Source organism: Ceratotherium simum, chromosome 8 (genome assembly GCF_057802395.1).
Source record: "Ceratotherium simum simum isolate JZ-2026a chromosome 8, ASM5780239v1, whole genome shotgun sequence".
Taxonomy (NCBI): domain Eukaryota; kingdom Metazoa; phylum Chordata; class Mammalia; order Perissodactyla; family Rhinocerotidae; genus Ceratotherium; species Ceratotherium simum.
Genome location: NC_141907.1, coordinates 4134698 through 4153052, shown reverse-complemented (window position 1 = coordinate 4153052; position 18355 = coordinate 4134698). Strand labels below are relative to the sequence as shown.

General features: G+C 46.3%; 1 protein-coding gene across 6 annotated transcripts in view; it reads right to left on the bottom strand.

Annotated features, from left to right (window-relative positions):
* AFAP1 (actin filament associated protein 1) overlaps positions 1 to 18355 on the bottom strand; it is a 163402-nt gene that overhangs the window by 47397 nt on the left and 97650 nt on the right. For all 6 annotated transcript variants that reach the window (XM_087434874.1, XM_087434878.1, XM_087434879.1 and 3 more), the window contains 2 exons: positions 7720 to 7815; positions 4836 to 4917 (listed from right to left, as the gene is read on the bottom strand). In XM_087434874.1, coding sequence (XP_087291000.1) covers positions 4836 to 4917; positions 7720 to 7815 — 178 coding nt within the window. The remainder of the gene's footprint in view (positions 1 to 4835; positions 4918 to 7719; positions 7816 to 18355) is intronic.

Here is an 18355-nt window from a genome sequence, read left to right as displayed (position 1 = left end):
TGCTCCCCTCACCCAACCCCATGGACTCAGTGACATCAGCCGGCACGTCGCCCTGCCTCATCTCTGCTCCCCTGCTCCCCTCACCCAACCCCATGGACTCAGTGACATCAGCCGGCACGTCGCCCTGCCTCATCTCTGCTCCCTGCTCCCCTCACCCAACCCCATGGACTCAGTGACATCAGCCGGCACGTCGCCCTGCCTCATCTCTGCTCCCCTGCTCCCCTCACCCAACCCCATGGACTCAGTGACATCAGCCGGCACGTCGCCCTGCCTCATCTCTGCTCCCCGCTCCCCTCACCCAACCCCATGGACTCAGTGACATCAGCCGCACGTCGCCCTGCCTCATCTCTGCTCCCTGCTCCCCTCACCCAACCCCATGGACTCAGTGACATCAGCCGGCACGTCGCCCTGCCTCATCTCTGCTCCCTGCTCCCCTCACCCAACCCCATGGACTCAGTGACATCAGCCGCACGTCGCCCTGCCTCATCTCTGCTCCCCTGCTCCCCTCACCCAACCCCATGGACTCAGTGACATCAGCCGCACGTCGCCCTGCCTCATCTCTGCTCCCTGCTCCCTCACCCAACCCCATGGACTCAGTGACATCAGCCGGCACGCCGCCCTGCCTCATCTCTGCTCCCCTGCTCCCCTCACCCAACCCCATGGACTCAGTGACATCAGCCGGCACGCGTCGCCTGCCTCATCTCTGCTCCCCGCTCCCCTCACCCAACCCCATGGACTCAGTGACATCAGCCGCACGCCGCCCTGCCTCATCTCTGCTCCCTGCTCCCCTCACCCAACCCCATGGACTCAGTGACATCAGCCGGCACGCCGCCCTGCCTCATCTCTGCTCCCCCGCTCCCCTCCCCCCACCCCATGGTCCCAGGGGCATCTGCCGGCACGGCGCCCCGCCTCGTCTCTGCTCCCTGCTCCCTCACCCAACCCCATGGACTCAGTGACATCAGCCGCACGCCGCCCTGCCTCATCTCTGCTCCCTGCTCCTCACCCAACCCCATGGACTCAGTGACATCAGCCGGCACGTCGCCCTGCCTCATCTCTGCTCCCCTGCTCCCCTCACCCAACCCCATGGACTCAGTGACATCAGCCGGCACGTCGCCCTGCCTCATCTCTGCTCCCCTGCTCCCCTCACCCAACCCCATGGACTCAGTGACATCAGCCGGCACGTCGCCCTGCCTCATCTCTGCTCCCCCGCTCCCCTCACCGACCCCCCACAGGCTCAGTGGGATCCCATCAGATCAGTCACTTTGTTTTAACTCTTATTTCTCCTCTAGAAAGAAATGACAGTTAAAGTCCGAGGCAAGAGCTGCCATGTTATAGTTGAAAAAGAAGCCAAATTTCAGGGTAAATGGTGCTACAGACTGAACCTTTGTGCCCCCCAGAATTCACATGTTGAACCACTAATGCCCAGCATGGCTGTACTTGGTCACGGGGCTCCTATGGAAGGAATTACGGTTAAATGAGGTCATAAGGGTGGGGCCCTGATCGACAGGATTAGTGTCCTCCACGAAGAGACTGAGCACAGAGGAAAGGCCACTCAAGGACACATGGGGAGACGGCTGTCTGCAAGCCAGGAAGAGAGTCCTCACCAGCAACCCACGCTGCCGCACCTTGATCCTGGGTGTCTTGTCACCAGAACTGAGAAATAAATGTCTGCTGTTTAAGGCACCCAGTCTGTGGTCTCTTGTTATGGCAGCCTGAGCTGACTAACACAACATAGATCAAGCATTTTTGTGTTATTTTAAACAAATCAGATTAAGGGCTCATGTGATATTAGAAACATGGAACACAGGAATGCCACTCCCACCCCCTCCTCACACTCTCCCAACACGCACACCCTCCTCTGAAACAAAGCACCGAGAATCTATATGATCTCTTAGTCTGAAGGCACGTCCCCTCCGAAGGTACCATCAGGCACCGAGGTCTGCGGTTGGGACAGCTGTATCCTTCTGACTTCAGGTCCACCAAACCAGAAGTGAAAGCAACAGTGGACAGCCCCTCTCAGCTATTTCTAAAGAGCCTGCAGATGCTCTCTGACCACAGTTCCACGGCAGCTAAGCTCTCAACAGAAGAAACTGTCAGCGAGGACAATGGGAGTGCCCAGCAGGCGCCCTTTGGCAAAGCTTGGGGACACGAATTAGTTCTTCCTTGCATCTCAAAGTGAAGGAGTTAGACGGGCTGGGTTGTTAGATTTACTTCTAATTCTACTAGGAAAGTACTTGCTGGACTCTGACTATGAAGAAAAGAAAAAATAAATACTTTTAATTCCTTGAATGCCACTGATTAATTTCTTGCAAAAGCAGAAGTGAGGAAGCCCTTGGAAGAAAAAGCCAAAGTACGTAGGAACATGAGAAAAAACCACCAAGAATATGTTGATGCTATTTATTAAACGAAAGGCAGAATTTAGCACATACAATAGAATTATGAAGAAAAACCTAAAAACTCAGAACTCTCAACTCACTAGAGTTAGAGAGTAGTTAAGCTGCAGAGTCTGAACGGCGCACACCGTCAACGTGGGCGGGGGGAGACCGACAAGGATGCGAAGCTAGTCCTCAGCATTTGTAAAGCCGTGAGGACCATAAACACAGACAGTTCTCTATCGTCCCACATAATGGGAGTCTAGATGGTTTTTATTTAGGCTGGTGGGGAAATGGGAACACGGGGTTAATGTTATCAGACTATTTATTCAATAAGTCTACCAAGAGACCCATTAACACAAGATGAAATCTTAAACGTGTGCAATGCTAGTTGAGGACAATCATAGCTTCCATATAGATTGGTACCAGGACCTCCATTCTCTCTTCACACATCAGCTACAGTATCAACAGGATGTTTACTAAACCACCAAAAATCATACTGTGCTGGTTTCTTCGATACTAGGGATTGTCACTCTGAAAGAAGAAACAGGCGTTTGGGAGTCATTTTGTGACTCCACGTACATGGAGTCTGGATTGCTTCTGTGCTCAGCTGAGAGCTGAGACAAGCTGTAGAGTTCAGGATTTTCTCTCTGCAGCCAGGAGAGAAACCTGTCTGAGTCACAACATGGCTGACAAAGGGCGCTTTACTGAAATCTCAACTGCACTCAGGCCAAGAGCGACAGCGAGAGGAAAGGGTAAGACAAAAGGTCAGAACTATTTAAACTACTGACTTCCTTCGGTAACTGTTCGTTGAGTGTCTGCTGTACACAAGGCACCAAGCCGGGAAAAGAACACGTGAACCAAGGCCACTTGACAAAGTGGGGAAGGCTGCTCTTGTTAAAAGGAAACAGGAGAATTTCAGAGAGAGATGTATTCACTTACATGTACATCCAGTCATCTGTAATTCTGTAGAGCCTAACTTCACACAGAGACACTGGGAGAAGAAATAGTAAACAAGAAAAGAGACCAACCAGGCCAACCTCTGCTGCGCCTCAACATCTCCACAGGAGCCCTGAGATTGTACGTTACTCTATTTCAGGGCAAAACTTAAAGACAGCTTTCCTAGCTTTGATTACACATAATGTGCCCCGTGGAAGACACAGATAATACCTTCCACTGAGTAACTTCCGATGGAGAGAACTAAAATTACACGCAGACACGACTGAGTTAGAAAATGACACAGGCAAAGGCAGGGATCATGACCTTTTGGCGTGACCCTTGTAATATCACAACAGTCCAGATCATTTAGGTTCCAAGATTCTTAACGGCCTGGACTGCTATTTCGTTTAAGGTGGCTTCACTTCAGAACCAGGAGACGCCTGTTCCACAACAGCGATGGAGCGCAGGCCAGCCAGGTGGGCAGACTGCTCACCCGGGAAGCCGAGGTCACAGGTCAACAAGCACACGGGCTGCTGGCTTTGCACAGGGAAAACGTCCCCCCACCCACAAATCCCCCCTCCTCTCAGCCCACACACTGAAGGAAGAGATGTGCAAAACACATCTGGTAAAGGGCTCATATTCAGAATATACAGAACTCTCAGAAGTCAATAATCAGAACAAAAAATCCAATAAAAATATGGGTAAACGATTTGAATAGATGTTTCACCAAAGATGACACGTGGGTGGCAAATTAGCACATTAAAAAATGTTCAAAAGGGGCCGGCCCAGTTGCATAGTGTGGTTAGGTTCGTGTGCTCCACTTTGGCAGCCCAGGGTTCATGGGTTCAGATCCTGGGTACGGACCTACACACCGTTCATCAAGCCACGCTGTGGCGGCATCCCACATACAAAATAGAGGAAGACTGGCACAGATGTTAGCTCAGGGACAATCTTCCTCACCAAAATAAAAAAAGGTTAAGATGGTAAATTTTACGTTACGTATATTTTACCACAATTAAAAAAATTTGTTTTTAAATGAAAGTGAAATAAAGATATTTTCAGAAAAGCTTTTTTAAGACAACCAGAAATCTTCGAGTCTGGCCTCCTCATTTTAAAGCTGAGAAAAGTGAGGCTCAGAGTGAAAACCTGCTCCAGATCTCGTGGCTCAGTAAAGGCAGAGGTGGGCTGGCCAGCTGGTTTCCTGTCTCATCAGTCCAAGCTCTTTCCGCTGAGAATCACGCCTCCCAGCAAACGGCCTGTAGTTCCCCACTGCAAACTCATCTCAGCAATAAATCAGGTTAGGACACAGCCTGCCGTGAGTCACAAATCTAAAATATATGCAGGGCACACATCAAGACAACAGGAAGAAACCTTGGCCAAGGTTCAGTGGGAGGGCAAATGCAGACACGCAGAGCTGGTATTAACCAAATGGGCTTCCCTGCGTCTCTATCAGTGTACTGCAGGATGACGTGGGTTTTGTTCCTTTGTTTTAACTTATATATTTTTGGCACGAGCAGAACACACCTTGTTCTTTTCCGTTACACACAGTAATTCCATTTTCTATAACACCCTCTCCATCTGAGCTGGGTCTCTCTGAAGACAGTTTCTGTAAAAATAAAAAGGATTAAGTTATTCTTACAACGGTCACACTGGCAAAGTGATGTATCATAGATCATTCAAAAGTTATCTCGAAAGTGGAAGAAAATGTGGGCCAAATTCACAACAATCCAGACATAGTCAGGGCTCAACTATAACACAGACTAGCTAGTTGGCTTGCTACAAGAGCTTGAAAAACATCAAAAGAACAAAAGAAAAACTCACTGAGGTTACACTAACACATGTTATAGTACCACACCTATTTCACTCAAATCACTTTTTCTTGTAAATCATTTTGAAAAAGTATTAGGATTACAAAAATATTCCCCTCATCAAGCCATATTATCCTTTCAGAAATAAACACTCCATCCTCCATTTAATTTCCTTCCACCATTCACCAATACTTGGGCGAGTATCGAGTATCTGCTTGTAACAAATACACTCCGAATACACACACAGGGAAGCGCTGGAACCCTTGCAATTATTTCAGTCCTAATATCTGCATTTGAGGGGCATACTTAGGACTCCAAGTTAGTATCTGAATAAGAGATGTTTAGAGCCGGAATCCCTCCATTTCAACCAGAAAACCTGCGGAGTCAGGGAAATTATATCCCAGTGCCACAGAGACTGGCCAGTCGGGAGTCAAAGAAAATATCTGGACGACACCAGGGTACAGGGGACACACGTGTTCATCTCATAAGGAGAGGTCTGCGCAACGTTGGCCCAGGATGCAGACAGGTGTTTGCAATCCTGCAGCAGCACCAGGACGAGCCGCAGTGAAGGAACCATGGCCTTTAGTGGGAACCTGGTATGTGCCAAGTTCCAGTGACAGAATGACTGAAAGCCAGCGCTGCCCCAGCTTGAGGCCAGGAGACACCCTGGAGTCCAGGTGAGGAGCTCCAGCCAGGCACTCACAGCGCAGCCTGAGAAACCACAGACAAGGTAAGGAGGCTTGCCCATTCCCATGGGGGCAGGCGAGGAGGGACTCTGATGCACGCTCTTGGCACATGAAACAGGACCAACCTTTCTGGAAAGCAATTTGCTAAGCAACATGAATCAAAATCTTTAAAAAAAAATTCTATCCTTTGGTAATCAAGAAGAAATCCAGCTCCCAGGAGTCTATTCTCAGGGAATAGTCAGAGAAGCAGCAGAGACTCATGCAAAGATGCCAAGACCCACATTATTTTAAACTGCCTAAAAAAGAAAAAAGAGCCTAACTGGGGTGGGGGAACTGTAATATAAATGACAGTAGGGTCGTATGAATTTGATATTATTCAGCTGATGAAAATGCAAAAATGCTTGTTACTTGTTATGAGTTTTCAAAACCTAGGAAATTGCTGATAATATACAGGTAAGTGAACAAAAGCAGCATAAGACATTTTATGCATAAGATTCATCAAGCTACAAAGAAACACATGAACAGGAAAAAATAGTTAAAAATACGTGGAGCCTTGAGAGGAGCTGCCTCACCTACGCAGTGGACTCCCGAGCGACATTATTCCTCCTACTTCTATTTCTCTGAACTTTCTCAATTTTCTACAGCAAGCAGGTACTAGCTTCGTAATCAGGAAAAAAGAAACAAGCCTGCTATGACACACTATCAGAGTGAGGGTTGTGAGGCCAATTTTATGTGTCATCTTGGAGGGTGTCTGTGGATGAGACTGACATGTAAATTGGTAGACTTTGTTTGGATAAGCAGATTGAACTCCCTACTGTGGGTGGGCCTCACCCAATCAGTGGAAGGTCTGAATAGAACCAAAAGACTGACTGGCCTCTCCAAGCAACAGGGAATTCTCCAGAAGACTGCCTTTAGACTTCACCGGCATCATCGACTCTTCTGGGTCTCCAGCCTGCAGGCCCACACTGCAGATTCAGCACTTTCCAGCCTCCATAATCACATGAGCCAATCCCTTATACTACATCTCTTCATATATATGTGTGTGTGTGTGTGTTTATATTTACATACATACATGATTTTGTAATATGTACATTTTATATTTAAATTTCATATTTTATAATATATATAAAATATGTGTATGCATACATACATATATATTATATACATACATATATACATTACACACACACCCTCCATTGGTCCTGTTTCTTTGGAGAACCCTGACTAAAACAAGAACAGACAAAGAAGGATCAGTTTACTGGTGGGGGTGCTAAGCAGGGAGGACTCAGACAGTTCCTAAGACACAGGCTACCTACAGAACCCTACACGGCGGGAGGCCAGGGATCTCCAAGGAAACAGGATCTTGCAGGTACAGACGCAGTACGGTCAGAGAGAGCTGGGCGTGTGGCATGACAGTGATGCGTTTATGCATGTCTGGCAAGAAGGGCTCACCTCCAGGTCTCCCCTCCCGCCACACACTGCTGCGCTCTCATTGTGCCTTCCAACAAGCAAAATGAGCACAGAGCAGAGGGACCAGTACCCTGGTCTGTTGGGAATAAACCTTTGGGAAGGTACACTTATGCAGTGCCTACTGTATTCCAGAAGTACAAAGACCTGCATGCAGATTTCAACTCTGCCATGTAACAGCTAGGTGACCTTGACCACCTTAAATCCATGAACACCTTTAAACCCACTTCTGCAGCTACAGCTGGGAATAATAAAACTAACACACAGTCTGTAAAATGAGGAACTCAAGCTTTGTACAGAGTAGGCACTTGAAATACACAGGAAGCAGGACTACGTTTTTTCCTTTTTTTTTTTTTCCAACTAGAAGTGCTGAAATTCTCGGAGAATGTTATCAGAACTCTGAGGGAGGCCTGAGGTTACCATTCCTAGAAAGAAACCCGCCCTTACCTTCTCCAGTTCTGCCTTGTGCACCGGGGAGCTGGACGGGGGAGAACATTCCGGATCCGCTGGCCCACTGCAGCCGCTGTAGACTTCTCTGACCACCTGCAACAAGCGCAGACACTTCTAAGGACACCCACAGGCAGAGGCACTCACACAGGGATGGAAGCTTGAGGTATGTGGACAGAGGCACTGGTGTGGCAGGAAATCCGTGGGAGCAGACACATCTGGCTGTAAGTTCCAGGATGCCAGGCCTCATTTGCTCATTCCTTCACTTGTTCACTTATTCACTCACCACATGTCTATTCAGCCCTGGTGCTGACACAGGGTCTGGGATACAGGGGAGGACACACACACAACAGTCCTACTCTCCTGGGGCTTCCACTCCAGCATGCTTTAGACAGCACCGTAGACAATGACTATCTCCAAGAAAGGAAGGTAACATAAGGCAGCAGCAAGCGCTACAGAACAAAAGGTGGTCTTTAACAAAGAGGGGGCGGCTGGTTAGATCAAGAGACGCCTCACTGAGACCACGTTTAAGCTGTGAGCTAAACGGCCAGAAGGACCTGGTCGTGTGAAGAACTGGTGGAAACAGTTCTAGGCAGAGGGAATAACTGGTGTACAGGCCCTGTGGTGGATGTGAGGTGACAAGGACAACCCTCCTGCCGTGTGGCAGGAGACAGGGTGGGAGAGGCCAGCAGGAGCCAGGTCACATAGTGCCTTCAGGCCCAGCAAGGAGGCTGGATTTTACATGAGCGCAATGAGAAGCCCAGGGAGCTTCTCTCGGACAGAAGTGACAGGACTCACTTTCTGGGAAGCAATACAGCACAGAGTATGGGCTCAAGCCCGACTGTCTGGGTTTTCATCGTGGCCTTCACCTTGGGCAAACTAATTAACCACTCTGTGCTGCAGTTTCCCCACCTGAGAGGTGCAGCTGTAAAGGTCCTACCTTCTAAACATTAGATGCCTTAAGACAGCGCCTGTAACACCTTATTACAAGGTTGTAGACAGCACTCTCAACTGTTGTGGGAAGACAGAACGACACAGGCGCAAAAACAAATAAGTATGGGGAATGAGCTGGGGCCATTGCTGCAGCAGTTCAGATGAAAGATGGTGGCAGTGTAGACGGGAGCGGCTGCAGGGAGACGGAGAGAAGCAAATGGATTCAGGACTGACTCTGGAGGAATAATCAACAGCCCTGCTGATGGATTAGATACGGGCTGGAGGGAAAGGGCCAACTCAAGAGGACTCCTGGGTCTCCGCTCTCAGCGACTGGGTGATGCCCTTTACTCAGATGCACAAGACAGAGGCAGACAGGTCGGTGGAAGAGCAGCGAGGTGGGTAAGTTTGGAGGCAAGCGCAAATTTCCAGTCAGAGCTAGAAAAACCTAGGGAGTCCCTGGCAAAAAGCTGATGCTCACAGATGGGTGAGTCAGCGGGGGAGGGTGAGACAGAGCAGACAGAGGCCAGGAGAAAGACCGAGAGCCGGTCAGCACGGGGTAGACTCAGACAAGAGACGCTGGTGAGGGAGTGTGAGCTGGAATGCACAGGGAAGCAGGAAGCACGCCAGGGGACTGCACCTCTAACGAGCAGGGAGCAGGAGGGAGAGAGCAGGGAGAGACAGCTCAACAGATGAGGACTTGGAGAAGTTCCTCCGAAGGGAGGCAGAGAGATATGGGGGGCAGGGGTATGACTGGAAGGGACGCCTAGGGAGGAGATGAGCAAAGGAAGACTTTTCAGAGACGGGTGAGGGGAATGGGATCCAGAGAAGGCAGGGGGAGGACGCAGAAAGGCTAGTAAACCCAGTGGTGGGAGTTTGAGAACGCTCCCATCTGACCACCTCTATTTTCTCAGTCAATTGTGAGCCAAGAACAACAGTTACTAGCTGAAAGTCATAACCTCTCTGAGCCTCAGTTTCCTCACCAGCAAAGGAAGGAATGTCAAGATGACCTGTCTTCTTACTTAACTATGGTTAAGAGAAAATGAGACCTTCTATGCGAAATGCCTAAGCCAGCACCTGGCATATGTACATTCAAAATATGGTGGCTGCTATCATCATCGACACTGCCATTGCTGTGAGCATCCTTATGATTTATGCTGAGAGCTCAGAAAATGATCCTGGTCCAGACTTACAGATGTGGGGATCGCCAGCACGCAGGTAGCAATCCTTGGCACTCCTGCCATTCACAGCCTCCCTTACGGTCACCCACTGTCCCGTCCACCATTACCGAGCTCCTACAGTGAGATGGCTGGGGTATGCAGTAAACAAAACAGACAAGGTTCCCGGGTTGGTGGAACTTACATTCTGCTAATGGAAACGTTAGCAGGCAAATCTTTCAAAATGTCTTCTATTCTGTTTGGAACTAGGCTGCAATCTGAGTTCAACCCAAGTGCCTTCTGGGCAGAAATGAAATGCCCCAGTCCCAGATATCTGTGCAGTAATTTTGCAACACGATCTCAGCCTACATATCCAAATTCACTTGGCTTCCACGGGTACTGGGATTAGAGCCAGAACTGACAGGAGACCAGGATAATGTTTCCAGCCATTTTGCTGCTCAGCTGTTTTATGAAAAAACAATGGAGCAATGTCCACATCTGAGACTAAAACAGGAAAAAAGGAAAAGAAAGAAAAAACCCAGGGAGCCGCTGCCACGTTTTTCTCGTTGTTGATTCTGAGGTGTGAATGCACAACCAGGGTGGCATTAGCCCAGCGATCCCCGCCTTCTAAACGTCCCGAAGAGGACATGTCAGCTTCTCTCTCAGCCTCTCTATTCCATGCTGATGTCACTACTGCTTTTTTTGTAGTAGGTCTTTAGTCCCTCACCTCCCCAATGTGTTTATTAAATCTTTAGTCAGCAATGCAAATTTTTATTTGATTTAAGGACAAGATTTTGTCTTTTCTCTAGGGCACGAGTATAAAACAATGGAAAAGTCCTGGGCTTTCGTGTCAAACAGAAGTGGGGTTTAAACCCCAATTCCACCCTGCAACACACGTGAGGCTGAGCAATCTAGACTTGGAGCCTTACTTCCCTCGTCCAAAACATGCACAAAATGACGCCTCGGGTCACCGTGAAAACTACATGACAAGCAGATGTGCAGTATCCAACCCAGCACCACTCTCAGGAGAGGCGCTCAGCACCCTGGAGCTCTCCTCCGTGATTAGAGCGCTAAATAAACGAGCATATGCTTCAATTATACAGAGCACCTGCAGTTCACAAGCTCCTCGTTTCTCAACAAAAGGCTGAGCCACACAAAACACAACCTGCAGAAACCTCTCTCCGGCTAAAGCTTTATTCAGCAAACAGTTGTCTTTTTTCTTTTTTTTAAAGGGCGAAGGATGTTCAAAGCCCTTTGGCAGTCTTGCTCCCGTCCTTCCTGCAGCCACCGGGGTGTGGTCCCCGGACGGCGTCTGTGGGAGGAGGTGTGCTGCTTCTCTCAGCCCAACAGGACTGTCCTGCAAGATTCCGCCCAGGTCTCACATGACCAGGAGGCCAGCTCTGACCCTCCACGTGGGACACACGGTGTGGCTACGCCTCGACACGTGCTGCAGACAGCCATGCATCCCTCCGTCAGACACCGGTCACGAGCACCATGTTTTCACAGGTCTGTTCCTTCTACTAAGCTGTGCTCATTTTCATAGAAGGGGTCCCGCCTTGCTTCTGTCGGTATTCCCAATGCCTAGCACATAACAGCAACTAAAGAGAGTTTGATTAAAGAAGAGAAAAGGAGGGAGGTAATGAAGAAATAAACTGGACTAGAAATTTTCTATGGAGGAAAAAAAAGAATGAACGAAAAACAGAAGGAAAGAACCCAGGCTGTCACATAAAATAAACAAATCCTCATAAAGTTTCCCCAGTCTTCTGCACAGATTTCTGAAATCCTCAGGGGAAAAAAACTTAAAAAAACAAGGGCATGGAGAAGAAATCCATGCCTAAGCACCAACACCCTGCCCTAGCTGACTCCCTCACACTCTCTCCTGGCCACCAGATCTCCCCTTCACTCTCCCCTAGTCCAAGTCAGGTCCCCTTTTTGCCAGCAAACGAAGGTTCGGGGAACTGAGTAATCACTGAAGTTGCCAGATGAGGTCACCTGCCATCGAAGCTAACTCACATGATCCCCTTTTCTGAGAGGCCTTTCCTAATAAACCCAACTCGTATATCTGTGTGCTTGGAATACTGTACATAGATAAATTGTACCATTTTGTTCTCTATTAATCTTCCCCCTGCTAGAACTTAAATTCCTCGTGGAGAGTACAGTGACCCCCACAGTGCTTAGGAAAGAGATGGGCATTCAGTAGACCAGAGGAGACCCAGACACACCTGGGGCCAGGCTAGGGGTTATTCATGGAATCCTGGCATCACAAGATTATTTATCTTCCCCCAGACTAAACATACTTATGTCCCAGGTACAGAGGAAGGCACTGTTGAAAAGATCAATGAGCATAAACCAGTCTTCACTTCCACGGTTTTTATCAACTAGCCAGTGGGATTATTTCAGGTTATTTTCATGAAACTGCCTTTCTACTCTGATCTCTATTTATTGCCAAATTACCCTTGCAGGGTTAATTCAGAAGTAATAAATAAAGAGTTTATCACCCAAATTCTTTGAACAGCTACAAATGAGGTTTCAGTATTAATATATTTCTTTTTAAGGAGCCATGTTCTATAAGAAGTTCAATATGTATTTCAGAGAATTGGATCCAAATTCAGAATCACAAATCCTTCAAAAAACAAATTGTTACATGTTCTGTGGTATTTTTGTTTGCTTTCAACTTGAGCCCTCATCTCCAGAAACACAATCTCTGCACATTTTTTAAGGAAATCTGACCACTCTGTTTCTGGGAATATTGGCTCGTGTCTTCTGACTGACCCCTACAAAATGGCTCATGTTTTCAGCATCTGTACACACACGCACACACGCACGCACGCACACACACACACACAGAGTCGGTTAATTTTGGCAAGAACTGCTGGTAATGGAACTTGCAGACCAAAAGGAGAGAAACAAATGTGGCAGCGACTCTTGAAGAAGTGTATGTCTAGTCATGTCCTGGCCAGACAGTCCTCACGCTTTTCACACCTGACCAAGGGTGTGTGTGACTTACGTAAAAGGTCTTTAATTGGCACATTAAAGCTGTGTTTCAAAATACTAAAAGTCTGGATAATAAGTTTAGGACCATATGGGATAACAGCAGTTTATATTAATAAAAGACTCGGCATTTGTGTCATAAGACAATTCCGGTGAGAGTTGTGAGAGTCTTCACAGGGAATCCTACGGGGTGACACTAATAAACCACTCACATTTCAACTGTCTCTGACAGATCTAAGGGTGGATCAACATAACTTTTTCATTCTACCTTTTTGATAATTCCAATCAGTATTATTTCCGTTTGATAGATAAATGGGAAGGAGTTTGGTGACCCGAAATATCATAACGAGTCAAAGGCATTCCTGGAACATACTCCAGATTTCCAGACCCTTCATTCACTCTCTCTCACTCTAACATGCTGTTATACAGATAAATAAGGGTTGTTCCTTTTATGATAGTAGTTGTTTAATTTTAAAAAAATCCACTTCTATCATAAAGATGTGGCCTTTACAAGATGAAATTAAAAAAATCATGATGACAGCATTGACTTGATCACATAAAACTATGATTGCAAAGTTTTAAGTCATTTAGAAAAAGTAGAACAAAGTTGGAAGACAGATTCTAGCTAAATTTAAGACTGTAAAGTTGCAACAATTGAAACAATGTGGCATTGATATGAGGGTATACAAACTGGCTAATGAAACTGAACAAGGAACCCAGAAATGAACCTACACATACATGATCAACTGATTTCCAATCAAGGCAATTCAGGTCATTCAATGGTACTGAAAATGAATCTTGACCCCTACATCTCATCCTACATATGAAAACCAGTAAGTATGGATCAGAGACCTGTATGTAAAGACAGAGTCATAAAACTTCTGGAGGAAAACATGGGCACTATCTTGGTGACTCGAAATATGGTAAGACTTTTTGGGCAGAATGCAAAAAGCACTGACTATAGAAGTAAAGATTAATATACTGGATTTCGGATTTAACAATTTCTGCTCATCAAAAGGCATCATTAAGGAGGATAATTTATCTATAGATTTAATCAGTCATTCTTTAAGGCAAGAAACATTGAGAGAAAGAGGGACATTTCATATTCTTGAAAAGGTTTTAACTACCAGTAAGATATGACCATTTAATTGGGGCCGGCCCTGTGGCGTAGTGGTTGGTTTTGGAGTATTCCACTTCGGCAGCCTGGGTTCGTGGGTTTGGATCTCAGGTGCAGATCTACACCACTTTTCAGCCATGCAGTGGCAGTGACTCACATATAAAGTAGAGGAAGACTGGCAGAGATGTTAGCTCAGGGCCAATCTTCCTCAGCAAAAAAAAAAAAAAAAAGGTATGACCATTTAAAATCTGTATGCAACAAATAACATAGCCTCAAAACATATTAAGCAAAAACTGACAGAAATAAAAAAAAATAGAAATCCATAACCACAGTGGTAGATATTCCCCATCTCTCCATTTGAATAATTGATAAAACAAATAAATTAGTGAAGATGTGGAAGATTTGCCCACGACAATTAACGACTGTGATCAAACGAACATCTACGGACCAGCACACCAAGCACCTGCAAAACACACATCCTTCACAAGCAGACATGAAACATTTACCAAAATTGACTCTATGTTGAGCAAGAAACCAAGTCTACAAATTTCTGCGATGTGAAATCATGTAAAGGCCTATGATCACAGTGGAATTAAACTAGAAATTAAAAACAAATAGATAATTTTTTAAAATCACTAAATATTTTGAAAGTAAGCAATATATTCCCAAATAAACCATTAAGGCCAAAAAGGAAATCATAACAGAAATGAGAAAATATTTTGAACTGAATGATAATAAAAAGACAAAAAATAAAACTTACAGGATGCAGCTAAAACTGTGCTTAGAGAGAAATGTTTATTTTTAAATGCATATACAAGAAAAAAGGTTAAAATCAATTATCTAAGTATATACTTCAAGAAGTTGGAATAATTATAGAAATTAAGCCAAAAGCAAATAGAAGTGAAGAAGAAGAGAACTTAAGAAAACAGAAAATAGTAGTACCATAGTGAAAAATCAATAGAGCCAAAATTTGGTTTTTTGAGAGAATAAAATGGATAAGCTTCTGGCAAGACTGATGAAGAAGAAAAGAAGGCACAGGGTATTTTGACTTCTGATTACCATACAGAAAGGCACGCAAGGCTATCACTCTCACCCTGACAAATAAAACAAGGCAGATAAGCTTAAAAAAACATAGCATTTTTTAACTCATCAGAGCATTGTGGATGCAAAGAAACTTAAATGAACTAAATTCTCAAAAGCGAAGAGTCCTTCATAGGAAAGAAGTGCCCACAGCTGCCTCCTAACTGGCAGGATGGTGGGAGGCAGGGGAACCCACAGAGGAGTGGGGGAGAAACCAGCCAAATTTCTGGCAGCCATATATGGGCTGGCACAACAGTTTAAAATTCAAGTGCCAGAATGAGTCCATGCCCATTGCCATCTCTCTGCCCTGTGCCTGTACTGAGTGCATGGGAACAGCCAGCAAGGCTGGAGCCAAGGAAGCTGAGTTCAGGGATGCGCCCCTGAGACGCACTTTGCCCAAGCGCAAGCAGCTGCTTGGCGGAGGACAGCAGCAGAGCGGAGGGGATCCCGTCCTGGAGGCCCGGCCTTCCCCAGAGGATAAGGCAGGCAACCTGCAAAAGCGAGAGACCCATCAGGGCAGCAGGATTTCTCCCAAGGCACAGAAGGCAGAGGCGAGAGTGCAGAGAAAAGAGAATAGCTCAGCAAACCAAAGAGCTGGCCATCCATCAGGCCAAAAAAAATACGCTGGTCCAGAAAGCTGGCCAGTTGTCTGCAGCACACAAAGATCCCCAGATTTCCACCACGGCTCAGATCCCAAGCCGTGTTGATGGCAAACTCCCGATCCAGCCCTCAAACCGTCCGAAGGCAGCAGAGAGGGTAAGCGTGCAGCCGCAGCACAGGCCGGCTCTGCCTCAGCCACGGGAGACAGAGGCAGCCCACCCACGAGCAGCAGGACAGAGGACGGGACACACCCCTTTCTGGAGGAAATACCATCTACTTCAGGCTCTAGCGTTCTTTTCCACAAAATGATGGACTATGACGTAAACTCACGAGACGAATTCAACAGAAGCAGTCCCTGAGATGACCCAAACACTAGAGTTATCAGAGACGTGAAAACAACCACGATGGGAATGCTAAACTAGCTAACGAAAAAGGGGCACGTGTGTGAAGAGATAGGGACCTGCCGAAGAGAGACGAAAACTATGAAAAAAAGAAAAAGAAACATGTGATACCACGAAAGAAGAGTTCATGAGGTGGGCTCAGCGGCACATGGGGCATGGAGGAGAAGAGGACCAGTCAGCGTGAGGATAGGAAGTTAGAAGTATCCACCCAACCTGAACTCACGACAGAATGAAGCAAAACAGAACAAAGTATCCAAAATCTATGGGAATACACGAAATGAGCTAACATATGTCCATATGTAAAAATGGAATTTAAAAAGGAGAGGAGAGAAAAATGAGGCAGAAAAATGTCGGAAGAGATAATGGCCAAAAACATTCCAAAACCGATGAAAGACATCAACTCACAGAACAAAGAAGCTCGGGAAACACAGAAAGATCAAGACCAAGAAAACCACACAGAGACACGTCAGAGTCGACTGCTGAAACCAAAGATAAGAAGCAAATCTTAAAGGGAGCCATGACAAAATGACCCAGTCCATTCACAGGAAGAATCAACACGAGTGATGGCTAACTTCTCATCAAAAGTAAAGCTGAAATAAAGACATTTCCAGACAGTCAAAGCTGAAAGGATTCATTTCCAGAAGATCTGCTCTATAAGAAATAACTTTAAAAATTTTAATCATTTCTTTAGGGGGAGGGAAACGACACCGGATGGAGGCCCCGCCTTCAGGAAGGAACAGGGAGCACCAGGAAGGGCCTGTGCCTGGGAGAATATGAAAGCCCTGTCTTAAAACACACGCAGGACTGGGGGTCCACAGCGATGACAGATGCAATCAACTTGCTGAGACTCTTCCTTGAGAACTCTGGCAAAACCATGACGACACTTTCACAGCACACTGGAGTCACTTTGAAGACTCTTCTCCACTGTATTCACCTAAAGCTGCTTGAAATCATGAGATGCTGTAACTCCCTACAATGTTACCGAGCAGGGAGTGAGAAAGCAGCAGGAAAAAGATGGATGAGGTTTATCAGGGTCAGCACCAGGATTCTCAAGTGTTCTCGTTAGAAAATGAAAGTGGTGTCTTCAAACGCACAGCCAATTACTTTCCTTTAAACATTCTCCATGGCACAAACTCAGATGGTTGTTTTAGGATGTTTACTAATTCATTTTCCAACAGGGGACACGGCATACAACCTGCCACACTCTTCCTTCTCTGTTAGCACACAGGGGCATGTGTCGCAGCCTCCTTGAGGTCTGGACAAAGGCGGTGGGAAGAAGTGATGTGAACACTTGTGGCTCTGGCCCCTAAGAGCATCCTGCTATCATCTTGATCTCCAAACCGTTTTCAGCAGGAGCTTGTAAGTTTACTGAGACATAGAAGCAGCAGTAGTAATAACAAGAACAAAAACAGTAACAATAATAGCAGCTGAGACTTACGCGCCTGCTCACTGGGTGCTATTCTAAACACTTTATAGCTTAACTGAATATTATCTTCACGACAACTCTAGAAAGCAGATACTATTATTCACCCCTCCATTCCACAGATGGGAAAACTGAGGCACAGAGAGGTTTAGTAGCTCACCCAAGACGCACAGCTAGTAACTGGTGGGGCTGAGGTCAGAGCCCAGAGTCTGACTCCCATCTCTGCTCTAGCGACACTCTCTACACAAACCTGGCCCGTGGCCTTCTCCTGGCTCCTTTATATTTATTATACTGAATTTCAGAAGCAATTGTAAAAATCAAGTAAAATTTTACTCAAAATGGCTTGGGAATGCCATTTACCTGCACTGCCTATGTGACCGCAGAATCAGTCAGATCAGGTACCTTAAATCCTGCCTCTTCCAGGAGGCCATCTATCACAAGGACAACGAGAGGCTGAACCAGAGCAGGGCTTTCCAACCCTGGCTCTGCCTCAGCCATCTGGGAGGCTCCCTAAAGACAGGTTCTAAGCAAAGAATATAAGCAAAGGGCAAAGGATATAAACAGACAGTTCACAGAAGCAGTAATACAACTGTAGGCTCTTAAACCTGATAAAAAGATACTCAATGCCATTCATAATAAGAGAAATGCAGATTAAAACTAGACTGAGATACCATTCTTCCCCTATTACACTGGCAAAAATTCAAAGTTTGATGACACACTCTGCTGGCAAGACTACAGGTAAAAAGACACTGATATCTTGCTGGAGGGAGGGTAAATTGGAAAACCTCCTCTGAACAGTGATTTGGCTATATATCAAAATTACAAATGCTTATAACCTTCATGCAAGCAATTACTCTTCCTGGGAATTTAGCCTACAGACTAGCAAAAGTGTGAGATGATGTACGCACAGGGCTAATTATTATAGAATTGTCTGTCA